Source organism: Cheilinus undulatus, linkage group 6 (genome assembly GCF_018320785.1).
Source record: "Cheilinus undulatus linkage group 6, ASM1832078v1, whole genome shotgun sequence".
Lineage (NCBI taxonomy): Eukaryota > Metazoa > Chordata > Actinopteri > Labriformes > Labridae > Cheilinus > Cheilinus undulatus.
This window is the reverse complement of record NC_054870.1, coordinates 53,721,770-53,741,062: the sequence shown is the minus strand read 5'-3', so window position 1 is coordinate 53,741,062 and position 19,293 is coordinate 53,721,770. Positions and strand designations below refer to the sequence as shown.

At 43.4% G+C, this 19,293-nt stretch overlaps 1 protein-coding gene across 3 annotated transcripts in view; it reads right to left on the bottom strand.

Annotated features, from left to right (window-relative positions):
- LOC121510992 (signal-induced proliferation-associated 1-like protein 2) overlaps nucleotides 1-19,293 on the bottom strand; it is a 211,792-nt gene that overhangs the window by 38,601 nt on the left and 153,898 nt on the right. For all 3 annotated transcript variants that reach the window (XM_041789446.1, XM_041789447.1, XM_041789448.1), the window contains exons 11-15: nucleotides 16,704-16,958; nucleotides 10,618-10,764; nucleotides 8,136-8,236; nucleotides 5,868-5,956; nucleotides 2,040-2,407 (exon numbers count right to left, since the gene is read on the bottom strand). In XM_041789446.1, coding sequence (XP_041645380.1) covers nucleotides 2,040-2,407; nucleotides 5,868-5,956; nucleotides 8,136-8,236; nucleotides 10,618-10,764; nucleotides 16,704-16,958 — 960 coding nt within the window. The remainder of the gene's footprint in view (nucleotides 1-2,039; nucleotides 2,408-5,867; nucleotides 5,957-8,135; nucleotides 8,237-10,617; nucleotides 10,765-16,703; nucleotides 16,959-19,293) is intronic.

The window sequence follows — 19,293 nt, the reverse complement described above, 5'->3', positions numbered from 1 at the left end:
GGATTTAATGGCAAAGGGTACCTTCAATGGGCAAAAAATGATGAAAATGGCCAAAAATAGGAAAAAAAGAAGTGTTTAATGGCAATGATAACCTAACTGGGTGAAAAGTGGCAAAAAATGTGAAAAGGGGCAAAAATGAGATAATGTGGCAAAAATGGGACAAATGGGACAATCAAGTTTGACAAATAAAGTCTTCTGCATAAGTCTGAGCAACAAACGGATTAATATGATTAACTTTTGAGGTCAAAGGTTACCTTTTTAAGGTTTTTATGGGGGAATAATATTTCAAAAGAGCCTCACGTTGAGTATCACTGCTCTAAAATGTCCAGCATGATATTCCAGCTTCCTTGTTTACTTCACAGAGAGACTACGACTGGATCTATCAGATGTTCATGTGGCTGTGTCCCATCCCCATGTTTGAATGAATGCTGTCTTTATTTGGTGGAAACACCTCGATAATCTCTGACTGCCTCCTCATGCAGGATGAATCTGACAGTGACGTGAAACTGAGTCATGCATTGATCCAAAGCTGCTCCGTCTGTTGGCTCTTCTCTGGACTCCTTTCACTCACACAGCGGCAAAAACAGAGCTAAAGTTCCCCAGATCTATGGAGGCAGTCTGGCTGCAGACCGTTCACTTCTACCGCTCTCACAGGCCGTTCATCTGAGACGCTGAGCTACTCTGGACAGAAATGCACGAAAAAACTTCCAAAAAATAACAAAAATGTAGTCTCCTCTCCACTTCTGCATCACATCACCTCATAGAGGAGGTATATTAGTAATAGGGGATTAAATGCTAATAATATTAAATATTCTTTTGGCTGCTGATCAATCTTACATTAATCTTACAGTAATAAGTAATCAGCAGAACATCTGATTATTTTAGCTTCTTAAATTTTGAGATGTAAAAACTGTTCTTTGTCATTCTTCATAGAAAATAAATTCTATCTTAGTTTTTGTTGACAAAAGGAGTAACCTGACCCTGATTTATGCTCTCAGAAACCTTAATGAGCTCTTTCACATGGTCCTGTCTACTTAAAGATCACATTATCATTCATGGAGATAATCAGCAGATGAGTGGATTATAAAGTGCAGCCATATTCCCTGCAGCTCTTTGTTTCTTTAAACTTTCAGCAAACATGCAGCCCTCTCTTCCAGCACCCTGAGACGACAGAGGCTGCTTCAGCCGCCAGCTCTGCAGACTTTGCTTCCATATTCATGACCATCTGGGCCACACCCCGCACCGTACGCTCCTGCTGCTTCACTGTTTGCTCAGATGACACCTGGGTGTCAGAAACCATTACATAAAAAGGTGGGGAGCACCGGAGTAGTCAAGGTGATGGCACGGGCCCTCTACTCGTCTCTGGATGACGTCCTGGAGCGGACAGCTCAGACGCCTCCCAAACGGGTCAATGATCTGAACAGATTGGGCTAACATAATCCTGCACGGCACAGACAAATAGATAGCCGTTCGTTCTCAGAGGGGCTGCAGGGCCAAGCCTCCGTCACACCTCTCCTCTCCCCCAGATGGGCCCCGGTCTGCTGAAGACGGCTGGATGGTGGTGTGATGAAACCCCCCACCATGCTTTGGCCTAACAGCAGCCCCACCCACCGGTCCAACACAGCTGGAAAAGTCAGGCTAAGGGTCAGCAGAGAGGGAGTCCGCTGGGTGAGAAGGTCAGCGAACAGCTAGAGACCTTCCTTTTGTTCCAGTGTTTGTTGAGCAGTGGCAGTTCAGGAGTAGAGCCACATGTTTGAACACACTGGAATGTGCTTGGAGATGAAAACCATGAAAACCATCGCTGCGTTTAGACAATGCATTCACAGGATTTATATCTGATGCAGGTACCGGGTTCAAACCTGTGCAGGGCTGGGTTTGATTCTGACTTCCTGTATCCTGCAGGGAATCATTGTTTTTACCATTTTTAAAGAAAAAACAAAATTTATCCACTTTAATCTGCAGCACAAAAAAACATAGATAATGAATCTAAACCAGAGAGAGAAAACTGGATAATACCAGACCTGGTCTCTATACCGTACCTTGAATGTGACGAGATCTCACTCAGGTCCCCGATGCTTCCGTCCGTCACGTGACTCGACAGGATGGCGGAGGCGTAGCCTTGCGGCAGGTACAGCTTCCCATGATCCTCCTCTGACACCCCGTCCTCGTGGTGCTCCCAGGGGTGCCCCTGCTCCCCCACCCGTCCCTGCAGCAGCACCCGGGCCCCTGGGGCCATGCAGGGATTAGTGTCGATGCCGCTGTCTGTGGAGGCCCCTTTGATGTACGTGAGGCCCAGAATCTCCGGGTCCATCAGGTCCCCGGAGCCAAAGTGCTTATCGTCGCTGTTACTGGAGGCGTTGCTAGAGAGGGTGTTGCTACTGGAGTGGCTCGAATTTTTATCGCCCGTCTGGAAGAAAGAGAGAGAAAAATACAGTCAGTCAAAGAGGGGGAGACAGCCGGCAGAGAATCTTCTAGAGAAGTTTCTACATCCAGCAGCAGGAGTTCCTCAGACTACGTCACATTTACTGTTTCTGTCTTCTCCACAGTAGATGTAAGGAGTCTGATCAGCATAAATGAACCCTGCTCTCTGCATAAAGGCTGAGGATAGGGGAGTTTTTACACTTGTTTCTTGTGGGTGCTCTTCTGCAGTGATGTGCCAGTGTCTGCACATGGATGTCTTCATGCAGATGAATCTAATCTCTACTAAGAGTGGTTCTTTCTCTCAGCATCACCGCTTTCAGATTTTTTATTTTCATCCTTTGAATCAGAACTCATCATTTCATCCCTTTATCTGGTTCATCTAATTATCAGGGCAGGGTTAGTTTTACATCTTGTTTCAGGTTTTAGCTCTTGTGTGAAGTTTGCCTGTACATCGTTCCATTTTCTCCCACTTATTCAGAGCCTGGTTGCCTTGGCAGCAGGCTTAGCAATTCAGCCCAGACATCCCTTTCTCTGGCCTCTTTTCCCAGCTGAGGTACATATAACTCCTCCACCAAGTCTAACCCAGAGATGTCAGGGTAGACCCGGGTATCCTAATCTACTGCCCAGTCCACCTTGACTGGCTCCTATCAAGGTAGAGAAGCAGTAACTTCCAGCTTCCCCCAGATGTCCGGGCTCCTCACCCTGTCTCTAAGGTCATTTACACACCTGATAGTCCGGGGGACTCAGTCTGTTTGGAACAGAAACAGCAACATTGTTGCTCTTTTCTCTGGTTTGCATTCACACTGCTCTTGGCTCAAACGGACCAAAGCGTCTGAACACCTACAACCTCTGCCTGTTAGGGGCGCTGTCGTCACAAACGAAAGGCTACCAAGAAAAGAAGGCATAGAAGAAGATGAAACAGGAAATCCATCTCCTTCTGTCGGTCTTTTTTTCCACATAAACAATGAAAAAACACAAAATTTACGCTGTCTTGGAGTTTCTGCTTTTGCATTGGGGCATTATGAGCAGCCAGTGAGGCGGTGATCTGTCCAGCATGTCCTTCCTTACATGATACGAATAATCAGCATTGACTATGACGTGTTGCTATGGCTACACAGACGCCAAGCGAGGTACCGGCATGTATTTGAGTGTATTAAATCACATATAAATCCGTAAATCATTATGCTTAATGGCCACTTCCTGTCTTTGGTTCATAAGTTTTTCCACTTTGCTTTCACACCTCAAACGAACTGCACCAGGGTCTGTTTGTAAGCAGACTGTGACTCCCTGTATTTAAGCAGACCAGAGTCTGCTTGTTTGGTCCTCACCAGAGTACGTGAGCTTTCACACCACTCCAAACGAACGGACGATCCGGGAAAATAGACCAGAGTTTGTTTAAAGTGGACCAAACAGCTCAGGTGTGAATGCACCCTAAGGCTGAGCTCAGCACTCTGCTGAGGAACTCCATTTTGACAGCTTCAACCTGCGATCTACTCTTTCAGTCATTACCCAGAGCTCATGATCGTAGCTGAGGGTTGGAACAAAGATCGACTGGGAAATTGAGAGCTTTGCCTTCTGGTTCAGCTCTCTCTTCAGATCGGTACATCTGCAGTACTGCACCAGTCAGCCTGTCAGTATCACATCCCATTTTACCCTCACTTGTGAACAAGACCCTGAGATACATGAACTCCTTCACTTGGGGCAGAGATTCACTCCCCTACCGGAGCGGGCAATCCACCGTTTTCCCACAGAGAACCGTGGCCATGGACTTGAAGGTGCTGACCCTAATCCCGACCGCCTTCCACTCAGCTACAAAGCCTTCAAAATGCCTGCTAGAGGAGAAGAAGAGATGCCAGAGATAACAGAATCACATCATCTGTGAAAAACAGAGATGAAATTCTGACATCATCAAACTGCAGACCTCCTCCCCTCGTCTACGCCTTGAGCTCCAGTCCATGAGAATCACAAAAAGGATCAGAGATAAAGGGCTGTCCTGCATCAGGACACAGCTCTCTTCTTGGTTATTTAGGGACCTAATACCCAAGGACCCCATGTTCCTGCAGAACGCTCCACATGACCCCCCCTCCCCCCGAAACATGATCATAATGCTTCTCCAAGTCCAGAAAACACATGTAGACTGGACGGGCAGACTCCTGTACTCTCTCAAGGAGTCCCGCAAGGGTCAAGAGCCAGAATCTGCATTGTTCCTCCTGTAGCCCAAGTTCGACCAGAGTCTCCTCCCCTGGACAGACTTTCCTGGCTATAAAACAGAATCATGAAAATACTGATGCCTCTGTGGACCTACAAGGACAGAGGACAACTTCAGAAGACTCTCTCTGTTGTTTGAACTTCCTGCATAGATTCACAGTCCTCAGTCCAAAAGGGCAACTACTTATATTTTCTCCAGCAAACAGGACGTTACAGCAGAGGAAAGGTTTATCTGCTTTCTTTGCATATACAGTACACACTCAGCAAAAAAGGAGGTCAAAGCTTTCCAGAAAGGCTGTTTGGTTTATGATTCACTGGATTCTTGCTCTAAAATTAGAAATCCACAAGATCTGACTGCCTTCTTAGTTTAAGAGGACGGTCGTACTTTGTCAGGAAAAGCCAGGGTTCATTATCTACTGTGAAAAACAACTTTAGGTCAGCCTGACGGTTACACCTGTCGACTGCAGAAACTAATGGCAATGGTTAAAAGCATTACTTTAGGAAATTAAGTTGGTGAAGCAGTCAGGATTATGACCTGTCACCTTGTCTTCACTTTACTGAGCTTAACAGTGCCAAATAGTGGAGCGATCTTCGATGAACACATCACAAACAGCCCCTTGGATTTAAAAAACAAGCTCTGAGCATCAGGGAGGAGAAACCAAACAGATGTTTAAATGTTTTATCCCCTGACTCATCCTCAAAGCTCTGGGAGAAGTTGTTAGCTGTATGCTGCAGCCTCCAGCATCAAAGAATGAATAAAAAAGGAGGGAGAGAATGTGAATCTGCAAAAAACTTAAGAGAAAGATATGAGGCAGAAAAAAGAGAAAATGGGAGAGAAATCAAGCACTTAGGACATTCCACCTTCTAGGAAAATGTGTCGAAGAAAAGTGAGAGACAGCGAGGAATGATGATGAGATGAGGTGCCCATTAGCATGCTGATGAGGGCGGAGAGAAGAGAGCGTCTGGGGGCGTCGACATGAGGTTGAACACTCCAGCTGAACCTCTGGTTGAGGCAAAGCCCACAAACAAGGACGATCTGACCCGACTCTGATTCAGACACTGATGAGGGTAAACCAGGCCGCAGCACATCTCTACTCCGAACACGGCGCAGAGAGAGTGTTCGACTCTTTAAAGAGCTCGAGTGCCCTTCAAACAAGCTGACAATGAATTTTGAAACACCTTTAAATGTCAAGAGGAAGCTTCTTTCTATCTGAGATTAAAGTAGAGCGGACGTTTACCCTGGACAGCTTGTTGGGCGAGTCTTTTCCTCCTTCTCGCTGCTTCAGAGGGTTCAGGATCTTGGTGGAGGGGATGTGCCATTTGGCCTCTGTGGACAGGAGAGAAGAGTATTAGTTATGATAAGATGGCATGTTTGTTTATTTATTTATGTGCTCTGGATCCCCACGAGTCTTAACCCAGTAACAACTCGTGTTACTGGCATTGCTCACTAGCTATACCAGTCATGCAACCGACACAAAATAACCTTCAAAGAAAAATGAATAAAACATGGAATAAGAAACAAACAGCAGAGTTAACAGCAAAAGTAGAAGTCAAAGATGCTGCTTATCACATGCAGAACGTACTATGTAGACTAAATTTGACCATTTTATGTGAAATTTTGAATTTCCTTCCACAGCTGATTTACAGCTGACTAGTCTGGTTTGAATGTCTCAGTAGTTCTCTATGGTTTAGCATGGCCACATGATGAAAATCTTCTTCACACAAGAACCTCCATCAGATTTTCTAAGATCCTAGCCAATTTATGCAGACATTAATTAATTATACATTAATGCAAGGGTTCTCAACGTTGGGGTCGGGACCCCCATGGGAGTGGTGAGATACTGGGAGGGGGTCTCCAGATGCCCTAAAACAAAACCAAGAATATTTTCTAAATGACACTGTTGCCATTTTACACCATTTTGCCAAATTTTAACTCGCTTTTAAAACTTTTTTGTCACTATTTTTGCCATTTTTAACCCATTTTTGCCACTTAAAATCCATTTTTTTATCCATTTAAAACCTGTCCCAACACTTTTCTCTGCCTGTTTTTGCCACTTCTAAACCAATTCTTGCCACTTCAAGTATAACATTGCCACTATTATTGCCTCTATAAACCACTCTTTTTTAATCACATTTTACACCCTTTGTTGCCCATTTCAACCACATTTCACTATTTGATAGTCTCATTTTTGCCAGTTTAACCCATTTTTGCCTGTTTATATCAATTTTTTATCCCGTTTCACCAAATTTTCCACCTATTTTTGCCAATTTAAAGCAATTTAAGCCACTTTTCATCCCATTTTACCACTATGTAGCCATTTTTGCCACTTAAACCCATCAATGCCCCTTTTTGCTTATTTTTTACCACTTCACTACGCTCCATTCATTATGCAAATATTCAAGTCATTTTTTTACAATACTTTGCAGAAAACTATTTTTTCCTTATTTCTGTATATTGCTATCCACACAGCCTAATTGCCTCATTCAAACTGTAAGGTTTGCAGAAAAAAGAAAAAACTTTTTTTTTGGCAAATACATAGAATATTTGTATTAGAACTCTGACAACATGTCACATGTTTCTTAAAAAAGAAAAGCCACATAACAAATTAAAGTAAAATAATAGATAATAATTAATAGATGACCTAGGTATGTAGTGGTTATGGCCTGTAACGAGCACTCTGATTGGCTGAGGATGTAGGCAATAAGGCCGAATGAAGCAGCAGCTAGGAGAGCAGAGTCAGGTAGACATCACAATTTGGCCAAAAATGATGTAGGCAGTTACATTATGATGCTAACGATGTTTGTCTTGAAAATGACAGTTGATACTGAATTTGGAATGAGTCAGCCTCATGCAGTTAGATATTTCTCCCCCAAAATTGTAAAGCCTTAGTTAAATCTTCCAAACGCTGCGTGCATTGTAAAATAGAATCACTTACTGCTTGCTTGTTAACAAATACATAAGATGATATTACTTCATAACTGCAATACTGGGGGGAAAAACACAATATGATTATTTTCCCAAATCGTTCAGCTCTATTAATTACTCCTTTTTTATTGTGCAGATAGGTTAGCCAGAAAATGTCATGGGCTGAGTGATGAAAAAAGCTAAAATCAGACCATCAGATCATGCAGTAACAGGAAAATCAGAAGTCCTAGACTTCTGCCAGGAGGAACGCCACACTGTGAAAATACCAGACTGGACTGGTTGAAAATAGTAAATGATAGTTCTTGTTGTGTTTGTAAACTTTCATACAATAACGACTAACTATAACTGACTGAATAACAACTACTAATACTGTATGTGTGGTTTAACAGGAAAGTATCATGGTCTGATGCACTGATATCAGGCAAAAACTGTCTGAGTTTTAACGGTCATCTCAGCTCTCTTATAATAACGCTACAAATGGTAAATAAATCATGATCGGTTTAAAATGCCTTGTTTATGAGTCTTTTAACACACTGTATTCAAAGATATGAGATCTGAATCATGGCAACCTGAGACTCACCTGCAGAGCGGGTCCTCTCTAAGGTGGGCTCTCTCTCCCTGTGCATCTCCCCGTCCCCCCCCTGGATGTCGGCCCGCTCATGGAGGATGGGAGAGGGACACCTAAAGGAGAGAAAGGAGGATAAAATGAGCTGTAGGTTAGTTTCCCTCAGTATTCTCATCATGGAGAGGCTCTGATGGATTTACCCCACATGTACAGCAATTAACTCAAGATCATTTAAGGTCGAAGCACTCGAGCTTTTAATAGAATAAAGAACAACGCTGATGAGAGGCTTCCTTTTATTTGACTTGGCATGATCTCCTGACAGAGGACAAAGAGCTGCAAATTGTCCTCCGTGTGTTTTAATTAACCCGTAAAGACTCATTAAAGGTTTCAGAAGACGAGCAGAGGCCGCCGCGTCTCTAACCGGAGATCAATCGAACTGTCGACACGCGTGCTGTTCTGCATGGTGGCGGCTCTGACGGCGCACAGCGATCCCTGAGAGTTCACTGCACTTCTGAGGCCTCTGACAGGAGCGTGGCGGCGTGGAGCTGAGCTTCCTGTCACGGTGTGTAAGCGCTTACAGACAGACAACGGTCTCTGATGGATTCTACTCCTGTATGAGACTCAACATGACAGATAAGAAGCCTACGCTGCCAGACGATGGTAGTACAGCTGAGGGTCCATCACAGCCACAACAGCTACACCATGGCTGTAATGCTGCTAACTACACTTTTGATTCAGTCTTATTTATTTAATTCTAATCTCCATTCACAGATTCCACATAAAGATGCTGAATCTATGTGTCATGTGAAGTGATCTAGTTTCCATTTGTAGTCAGAGTTGTGCTGACCACTCAGAGGAGTATGCTCTGGCATAAACGTGGAAAAGTAGAGGACAGCTCATGACCTGCACGAATGACACACCAGCTCTCTTCAGTGGTAATCAATCAGTCGTTTATTGATCTCAATAAACAGAAATCCTGATCGGAGTGAGGCTGAAATCAATCAAAACAATCCTCAAATCTGCTCCACGCCGTGTTGTTAACAGCTGATGACATAAGGCCTGATTTTAGGACCCATTTCCCCTTCTATCAGGCTGTAAACCCCATTTCCCCCTCTATTGGGGCTTTAGGCCCCATTTCCCCCTTCTATGGGGGCTTTAGGCCCCATTTCCCCCTTCTATGGGGGAAGTAAGGCCCCATTTCCGCCTTCTATGGGGGAAGTAAGGCCCCATTTCCGCCTTCTATGGGGGAAGTAAGGCCCCATTTCCCCCTTCTATGGGGGCATTAGGCCCCATTTCCCCCTCTGTACGGCGGTTGGGTCCTGAGTCAAGTTTCATTGCAAACTGTCCATGTACGTGTCCACATGATTACTTTACTGCTCACAGTCTCATTGGAGGCTCTAACCTCCAATCACAAGCATCTTGCAGAACACCCAAAGCAACCAATGACAGCGGGCGTTCTGGGTGGCATCACCAACTAGAGGTTATGAACTTTTACAGCTTAAGCCTGGTGCACACTTCAGAAGTGTTAAAATCTTCACAATTCTTTGAATGTGTGAGTTAAGATGACATTTCTACCTCATCTGACTCTCCTGAAACAACAAATGTGTTTATTTTTCTCCCTCAAAATCTCAACTTGCAGATCTCATAATCAAAAATTAACCAAACCAGAGTTAACTCACCCCCAGTGGAAAGAGCACTGATATGCTGAAATACTGAGCTTTACAATTAAAGATGTAGATAAGACATCCTAATGTAGGAGAAACAGAGGAAATTAAAGATATGAGGGCTTTAAGGACTGTAGCAAATGGTAGAAAGAAAGAGTGATGTCTGAAATCTCCACAGAAGCTGCCGGGTCTCTGCTATCTGGTGCCGTTTCCTGCTGCTCCTTTTTTTGGATAATTTTTTGCCAAAAACGTCTTTTTTTAATTTCTTTCTCCAAAATGACAGAGTACTTTTCTAAAGTGGCACTCCAGTCGCAGCAGGATATACTGAAGGACCAGAAATAATTCCTCATAATCACTTCCTATTATGCTAAAGTGGCCGCTCTCTTTGAATAGAAGAAGAACAATATGTTCAAAGTTAGAACAACTCAATGACTGCACTTCTGAGCAGGTTTCACACTAAACAGCTAAATGTACTAAGTGCCGATTGATGCTGGATTTGGGATGGATGAATGGAAACTTAAATAATGCATATGAAAAGAAAAAAATCTTATAATGAAAGTCATCATCATCCATCATCTGAAATTTTTGGGCTGTGGATGTGGTATTAGACCACAGCATAGAGTTCTCTAAGATTACTTTCTGCAAAAAATAGGAGGGAATGGGGCCAGAAAGTGGGCTGATGATTTGGTCATTTCATGTGAAAAATTGCTGTCATTTTGCAAAAGTGCATGTTCTCAGAAATAGAGCAGGGCCTGATTGTAGCTGCATTCATCACTGAAATAACGGCCTATTCCTGGAGGGGCTCTGCGAGGAGACGTGCCGCGCTCCCTTACCCGTCGTATCCCGGCTGTTGGGACCAGGTGCCGCTGCCGCAGGGTCCCGGATCGCTGGAGGAGGACTGGTTACTGGGAGAGCTGCGGTAGTGCTGGTCACCTTTGTTACAGGAGGTGACCTGAGGATTCTCCATGTCGTGGATCGTCCTGCAGAAACGGAGCAGAAAACACTGTTCAAAAACACTGAGGCAAATGATCACATCTCTGTCTGTATAAGAGAGGATGTTTTTAGACCCTACAGCTCTAAACTACAGCTCTAGAGTTCCTCTCTGTGGTTAATGAGCGTGTTATTGGTCGGCACTGGTGTGAACGGCCCCTCACACCGTGGATAATCTCTAAGAAAACGTCAGTGCTGTCAGAGACGGAGCGGTGTCTTGTTCTCCAAAGACAAACAGAAACAGACATTAGTTCTGGTAATAAGTCTGACGGAAGATTCCAGATGGTGGAAACCTCCCTGTGAAGACAGGAGAACGCCACAGGATCCTGAACGTCTGCTTTAAACAAAAATGACCCTAAACTTTCAACACATTAACGTGGAAGCATTCAGATCTGTCTCAGACATTCTGATACCAGAGATAATCTTTCACTGGTTCTGGAGATGTTTGATATCTACCAGCTCAGCCAGCATCTATTACATCCATAAATCTCCTTTCTTTGCTTTTTTGGTCATTTTTCCACACATATTTGAGACTTTTAAGCTTTCAGTTGACACAAGAAGCTATTTGTAGACAGTTTGTAGTCAAAGAAAATCCTATGTGTGATATTTGACACCTGACCGAGTGGATTTATTGTTTAAAATAATAATAGATGGACAGACTGGGACAAAATACTGCAGCCGTACTGTACTGAACTGATCCTTGACCTCGACTGATCCTGAGACAAGACGTCTCTTTGCTGACTTTTACTCCATCAGAAGAAAAAAGTAGCCGGATAGGGTCTAGAGAGAAAAATAAACACTGGACTCCAGTTCTGTCTGCTGCCCGGAGGCCTTCCTTTAAACCGCCACAGAAGACGGTCATACGACTGAACGGAAACGAGTGAAACAGCACACCCATGCACACACATACACACGCATGCACACACATGCACATGCATGCACACGCATGACGGCTCTGAAGCTGGACTGAGCTGTAACATAGTTTGCATCCTTGTGGTTTTAACTGTCTGATCTTTTAAACAACTCAAAGACTGTTTGGATGAAAAGAAAGTGATCGGTTCTTCCTCTCTACAGGCATGAAGGAAGTCCTCAAAGAGCAGAGATCTGCAGACACTTCATAAGAAAATCCTCCAGTAGAAGTGTATGAATCTAAAATCACTTTATGAGAAGGTGACAGATTCCTTGTGTCGACTCTTTCAGCTTGTTCATCAGGTTTCTCCGTCTGGACCTCCATGGGAAACTCACGAAACTGTCAGTAACACCGTCTCAGGCACATCATCCAACACTCTGGCCCATCCCTACATTTCCTCCACAGCAGAGTCTCTCTCCAGCCGAGTCCAGGCACTCGACATGAAACTGCAGCAGCTGCTCTCCTTCTCCTCTGCTCTGCTATGATCTTAAGTTCTGGACAGAGGAGGGAGTACTGAACATCTTTTTTCTGTCTGTGCTGGAATAACGCTGCAGAGCTGGGCGGCCGGTCTCAGCTGGCTGCAGAGAAGGTGTCAGATTTTATTGAGCTAAAGTCTGGATTCAGCTGGATGAGGCTTTATCTGCCATGGATTATCAACCAATCACAGGCAATTCTGACAGTCTCTCTAAATGTCCTATGATCTACTGGATCAAAAAGTACCAAAGCTTCAAAAATATCCATGCACATATTAGGACATTACGTTTTGACTTTCATACAACACAGAAATTATTTCTGCTTTTAGACTTTGACGTCCAGAATTTCCACTGAAGTCCAAGTAATTTGCTTGAGATGTTGGGAGACTTTGCTATGAAATTTTAGGGAATATTCATGGAAGCTGTGGGGATTTTCCCTGAAAATGATCAAAGATTTCATGGAAATTTTGGGAATATGTGTGTATTATTTAGGAAGTTGTGCTTTGAAAATTTTAGGTATTTTACTGTTTATTTGGGAAATTTGTTGGAATGTTTGGGGGAAATTGTTTGGAATTTTTCAGGAATTTTCCAGAAATTAAAAATTTTATTTGTCCTTTTGGAGAACTTGATATTTGGGGGACGTGCCTTGGAATTAAGATTTTTCACAGAAATTTTAAGGAAATTCGTATGTTTAGTGGAGTTTTCTGTCATTTTCATGAATTTTGGGGAATGCATTTGTCAATTTGTCACTCTCCTTCTTCTATTGAATAAAGGCATAAAAAAGGCCCAAAATAAATCTTAGAAAAAAAAAAACTGAAAAGACAATTTTGTAGGATTTTCTTGAAATTGTTCAGGTATTTTAATGAAGGACTAGTGGACATTTTTTATTGTAATATTTAGCCTTTTTTAGTAAAATTTCTTTTTGGGGGGGGAATGGGGTACTTTTTAGGATTCTTTTTAAATACATGTCAAAGTATGTTCACAGACGTTGGGCTAGGTTCTTTGGAATGTGAAGCAATTTGTGTGCACTTTTCAAAGGAAAATTTAGATTTTTTTGTGGAGTTTTTGTTGGTGCTTGGCCTTAATCCATCCGTGCATCATCAAAATAAACAGAAACATGACTCCACCATCCCTCTCTCTAGCCTGACACCATTCCTGACTGACTGAAGCCTCCAACTACTGACCAACTCTCCGACTCAGCCAAAACATCGGCTCCAAACCACCCAGTCATGTGATTTTCTGCAGAAACAGAACCTTTGGGAGATTTGACATGATTTTTAATTTTTAGTTCAAAGACAAGGCTGACCTGTTAAACTTATCAGGTCCAACTCATCCTAAATAAGTGGGAGAAACTAAAAATGCCCTCCATGTAAAGGCTCAGGGATCAGGAGGATTTATCCTTTCATCGTAGGGGTTCATGGGACTAGAATGTCAGGTTTTGTTTGCCAATATTCCAGCTTTTGGAAACTAAAACAAGACACCACACAGTATAAGGTGCACAGATCTTTACTTTTAGACTTGATTTCTTTTTAACCAAACAGCTTATGTGTAAAAATACCCTTAAACTCCAGGCACAGCATATTCATATCCATGCAGAGCAGCCCCTCTAACACTCAGTGCTCTATCTCTGCTGTAGTACGAACGTATGGCTGTGCAGATTCTCACGGCACACGTAAACTCGACTAAGGGCACACCTCTGTGCCTCAGCACTCCATTTGAGAACCACTGGTGCATAAAGTGCATGGTGCAATTGCATTTAAAGGACCTCTGACTCCACTTTTGCTTCTTAAAAGTTGCATAATCTGAGCACAAAGCATGGTGCAGGGCAGTGAGGGGAAAGCACTGTGGCACATCCAACCTGCTGCATATACACCCCTGTTTCTCTTCCTCACATAAAAGTAAAAATGTCCCAGTAAAACTAGAGGAAAAGAATGGTGCAGAGTTTGAAACCTGGTGTGTCTTCTCTTAATCACAGGTTTGATCCCATCGCTGCAGAAACGACGTGTAACATTTCCTCATTTAGAGAGACACTGAGCGAATTTATGCATGAGGCTCAGCAGTGAGACTTCATTTAATATTTAAATCTGCAGACACGCTGACAGGATCAGTGAGGGTCTAATGTTAATTAAAGATCTGTGTGCTTAACTTCAAAGAAAGGTAGGGCGTAAATATTTATTCTGTTATTTTTACTGCTGTCACACAGCTTTGCAGACTTTCATCTATTTTCGTCATCGTTGGTGGCACCTGTAGTTACGTCTGAGGCATATGGAAGGCTTAAACTCCGTGTTGCATGTGTATTTTTGCATGTATCAGGGAGAACACTCATCATAGACAGCATGCAACAGCTCGGTGACTCAGGCTCGGTCATGCTGGAATCTGTAGTCATGCAAGAATCAAGTCAAGGTGAAGCAGTCAAGGAGGAGGTAGGGTTGAGTGCCCCTGACTTCTGATATCACCAGAACAGAAAAAATAGTCTATAAAAATGGTAAAACAATGCCAGCGAAGTGGAGTTAGAGAAGCTGCATGCCTGTGTGCATGCATGAGCAGTCATAACCCGCTGAAGACCACGTCCTCTGACCATGCCAGGGCCAAGGAAGTGAAATATGCTATAGCCAGTACGCTTAGACTCGGCTCTTTGTTGGTCAAACACTCAGTCATTGTGATCTGTACTGCCTTCATTTCAGGACATCCTCAGGTAGCAGGAGTCAGGTGTCAGATCATAATTGCATTTGCAAAAGTTGCTGTAAAGGTTTACAGAAAGGCCTGCAGAAAGGCCTTTAACTTTCCAATAATGCCACTATTGAACTTTGTAGAAGAACCTTAGTTCTCAAAATAGGGAAAAACATTTTTGGGAAAATATTAGGTTATCTTGAGAGCAGAACTGTAAAAACTTCAGGTTTTTTATTCTTTATGGTACTTAATATGAGCTGAGAAATCCAGACTACAACACTATGATTATTCTCTGTAGCCTCCTTTATAACAGAGCAGGTAGACTCAGGATACCATCTATGGATTATTGCAAACACACATTGCAATATTGTGCAGCTCTAGCTGCAGAGACGCAGAAGCATTTAGCTATTATTGTCTGTGCGCCTGCTCTGGTTTTGCTCTGCATGTCTATACAACATGAAATACAATAATAAGCATCTCCTCCTTGTCTCCAGTCTGACATGGTCAAATATTCTCCTCCTGTCCTCTATGATTCTCTCTGCTCCCTCTGGAGTGCTTCACATCACGGGCTAGGGAAGAGCTCTCTCTTTGTTTCTGCAGTAATTGGATGAGATGAGCTGAGCTGTGTCGGTGTCCCCATCACCTCCTCCTCAGCGGGGGGGCAGGAGGAGAGAGAGGAGGGGTGCTCCCACTGCCAGAGACTCTGATTAGGCAGGGAAGGCGGCCATTATCCCGGTACAGTCAGAGCCTGAGACACCGGGGGGGTTAGGTGTGACACACTGCAAAGGTTATGATGACTGCAGGGTTTCATTAGGAAGAACAAATGGCTGCTTTACATGGCCGGATGGAGACGTCCAAAACGAGACACGGAGCGGGAGGGGAGCAGAGTCTGAGAGCAGCCCGATCATCTAAGGGGAGATGAAAGCTGAGCGATGAATTCACCGGACTAAAAGGCTCTGTTTGTATGCATGCAAATAACCGAGCACAACAACGGCCTGGCAGAGGGTTCTCCACACGAGAGGACGGTTCAAAGATTTCCTCTCAGAGGATCTGATCTTTTCAGCATCAGGATGTTTGATCGTCAGCATCGCTCTGCTTCGTTTTGTAGGAAACAGAACAACAAAACTGTCTTGTAATCATAAAATCACTTTTTGATTGTTTTTCTGCATTGCATTCCTTTTTTCACACCACTGTGATAGCGCAGCTGTGATTACATTTAACATCCCAGCCTTATCAACTGTCCTTGCTCTAACCAGAGTTTTAGCTGGTTTGTGTTCATTGCTCATGGCTGCTAAATCTAAACTCTAATTGCAGGAACTTTAAGTGATAAAACTGATAAGCGTGTTCAAAGCTGCTATTGTAAGCCAGTGTGCAACAACACCTGCTGCAGAGATGAGCAGATATAGGCAATCTTGTTGGAGCACTTTTGCACTGCAAATCATCTTTTCTTTATTGTCCAGCATTGCATTTATTAACGCGACTTCGCTGCCATGTTAGGGCTGCATCATGTTGGTCAACATGAGAATCACATAAGGCTGCATGGTGGAACATGGCGTAACGATGCTGCCTTACAGCATGAAGGTTGGGCCCTTCTGTTTGTTTTTCACCTTTCTGCAGGGAATAGTTTTTGTTCATTCTTAGATTGTTAAAGTGTGGCCACAAGCAAAAAATCAAGTAAGGGGACAACAGTTTGACTCAGTCTGTAAAGTTCCATCCCAGAGTGCTCGCCACAAGTTGGACTCTGATCCCCAGCTCTTTGGTGCATGTCATTCCAAATCTTCCCTTATCTTTGTTTCCCATCAATCTTTAGCTGTTCTGTCCACACAGGACAGCAATAAACGATAGAAAAGAAAGAGAGAGCAGTGAAAAATCTTACCTGGACCCGTCTGGTAGCTTCCTGTCAAACGAGGTGCTCCGTGGGATCGCCGCCTGGTGCTGCTGGAGGATCTGCTGGCACTGCAGGCGGTCGGGTCCCTGCGTGGGGGAGCCTCGGGAGAGAGGAGCTCCAGCAGCCGTGGGCACTCGATGCCAAGTGGTGTTCCTTCTGAAGGGCGTCTTGTACTCGCAGGGTGTTCCCTCGCTGTCAACCTTGTACTCCACCATGGGGATGCGGTAGAGCTCCGAGCAGCCCCTGAGGAGGAAAGATAAAGACGACGGTGCAGTCAGGAATGATGACAGGATGAAAATGCAACAAGACCTGATACAGGCAATAAAAAAGTCTTAACTTAAACCTCTGTGTAGATATTTAGGTTACAACAGCATAATCATTATTGCAACATGTCTACTCATCAATGCCATAATGTCAGACGATAACTAAGACAATGAGAAACCACGTTTAGGAAAATCCATGTTGTTTCTGTAAAACAGTCAAATCAAACATGCACGTCCTTGTGTAATAACAGCCATCTAACCACCATTCTCTTTGTTTAGTCATGCTCTGTACCATTCAGGCATTTAATAACTTGGGTAATGATTTCTAACAAGGAGGTGGTTGTCGGTCCTATGTTTGACCAGTTCTGAATCATTACACTAGACTCTGCAATCAGTGAAACCAAACCCCTGCTGTCTGTGGTAACAAGAGTGCAGGATGCTTTCACAAGATCTTGCAGGAACATGCACGATCAAACACAAATTTAGAAGAAAAATAAAAATGGTGGACAATCAAAATCCTCAGCTGGATGCTGTGGCATGCAGCAAAATAAAAAAAAATGAGGAAAAGAAAGGAGGTGAAATCCTGGCTGACATGATGGCATATTGGTGTTTATGTTTGAGAGCATCTATTGGTGATACTACATGGTCTCTGTGCTCTCATTGGCCTAAAATAGTAAATATCAAACATATTTGATATTCATGGTTTTAGGTCAGTAGAACGGTCGTGTGGACTTCACATAGGATAATTTCAATAATTAAACATTTGCAATGAACCTTGATCTTGCAGCAACTGCACTTGTGCATGGTAGAAAACAATCGTGCACGATATAAAAAACACCTTTACTTAGGATGGGCATTTAAAATTTAGATTCAATGAAGCTCAGTGGAAGTGCATGCAAGAAACAGTGGTAATACGCCCAGGTGGGATCAGCTGATTCCTCCCAGCTCCCACAGCGAATCACAGCTCTTTCTCTCAACACTGCAGTCCATGTAAATCTGATGTCCTTTTCACTAATCCCTGCTTCATTAATGCATCAGCATTAATGAAGCACCTCCTCCACCCCAGCCTCCTCCTTTATAGACTAAAGCTCCACCTCCTCCACCCCAGCCTCCTCCTTTATAGACTAAAGCTCCACCTCCTCCACCCCAGCCTCCTCCTTTATAGACTAGAGCTCCACCTCCTCGACCCCAGCCTCATATTCAGATTATTGCTACTGTGGATTACTAGCTTCTGAGCTAATTTATTATATTAAATATGCATTGTCATAATGGATCCATCTATGTTGGGTTTCTGGTCATAGACTCCCATGAAAGTGGAAGCATACTCCCTGACTTACCCAGGGAGAATCCTTGGAGCAGGGCATTGTCCTCTACAGAACAATTTAGCATTGAATGGTTAAATGTAGGGCGAGAGTGTTCCTGACTGAAATTGTTATATGTTCGGTTGCAATTTACAAAATCACAGGGGTGCAATATTTCTTTGACATGAAATGTGGGTCAAAATACCAGTTTAATGCATTTTTCAGCAGAGGTGTTCAACACATCACACCAACATTCATGCCATTTTTTTCCACAATAGTTTGCAAAAAATCCCCTACTTTACTTTTTTGTGGATGTTTTTCCTCATAGAATCACAAATGTGATCATTAGGGCTGGTTTCAAAAGATCGATTCTTCGATTAAGATCGATTCTTTTTTTAAAAATCCAATATCGATCCATAAAATCCAAAGATCGATCTTTTAATATGCGCCTTTTTTCCTCTCCTGGCGGCTCCTCGCGCTACCAGTCTCAGACTTATGTCGCTCACCAGCCTGAAAGTTGATCAGCACTCGCTTCTAAAAACGTTTAGACTCTAATTCAAGGTTTAAATCTCACGCCCAAAATCACATCTCTTTCTCAAACATAAACTTCCACCGGTGCAGCGGAGCTACAGGTGGAGAGCGCTTGAGCCGCTGCTGCTACAGATCGGGCAGACTCACACACACAATAGTGATCGTCTGGGATGCTACGTTTAAGAGGAGCAAACCCCGACTGATTTGTGAAACTCCGTATGCGCCGCTCCGTACAGTGTGCTTCATTTTACGACCCCCATTCCTCCGTTTCACGCGCAAATAACGCACGGCCCTGCTGTTACAGCAGGGAAATGACGGAGCGCTCAGTCATTTAGAAGGATATGAGTAACAAACTCTCATCTCATGTAGATTTTCGATCAAGTCAGCATAATTTAACATTCACAATAACATACAATGTACATAATAAGATAACATGATGCATATTTCTTTTTATAAGAATTGTGGGTCTTGACATTAAAGAGC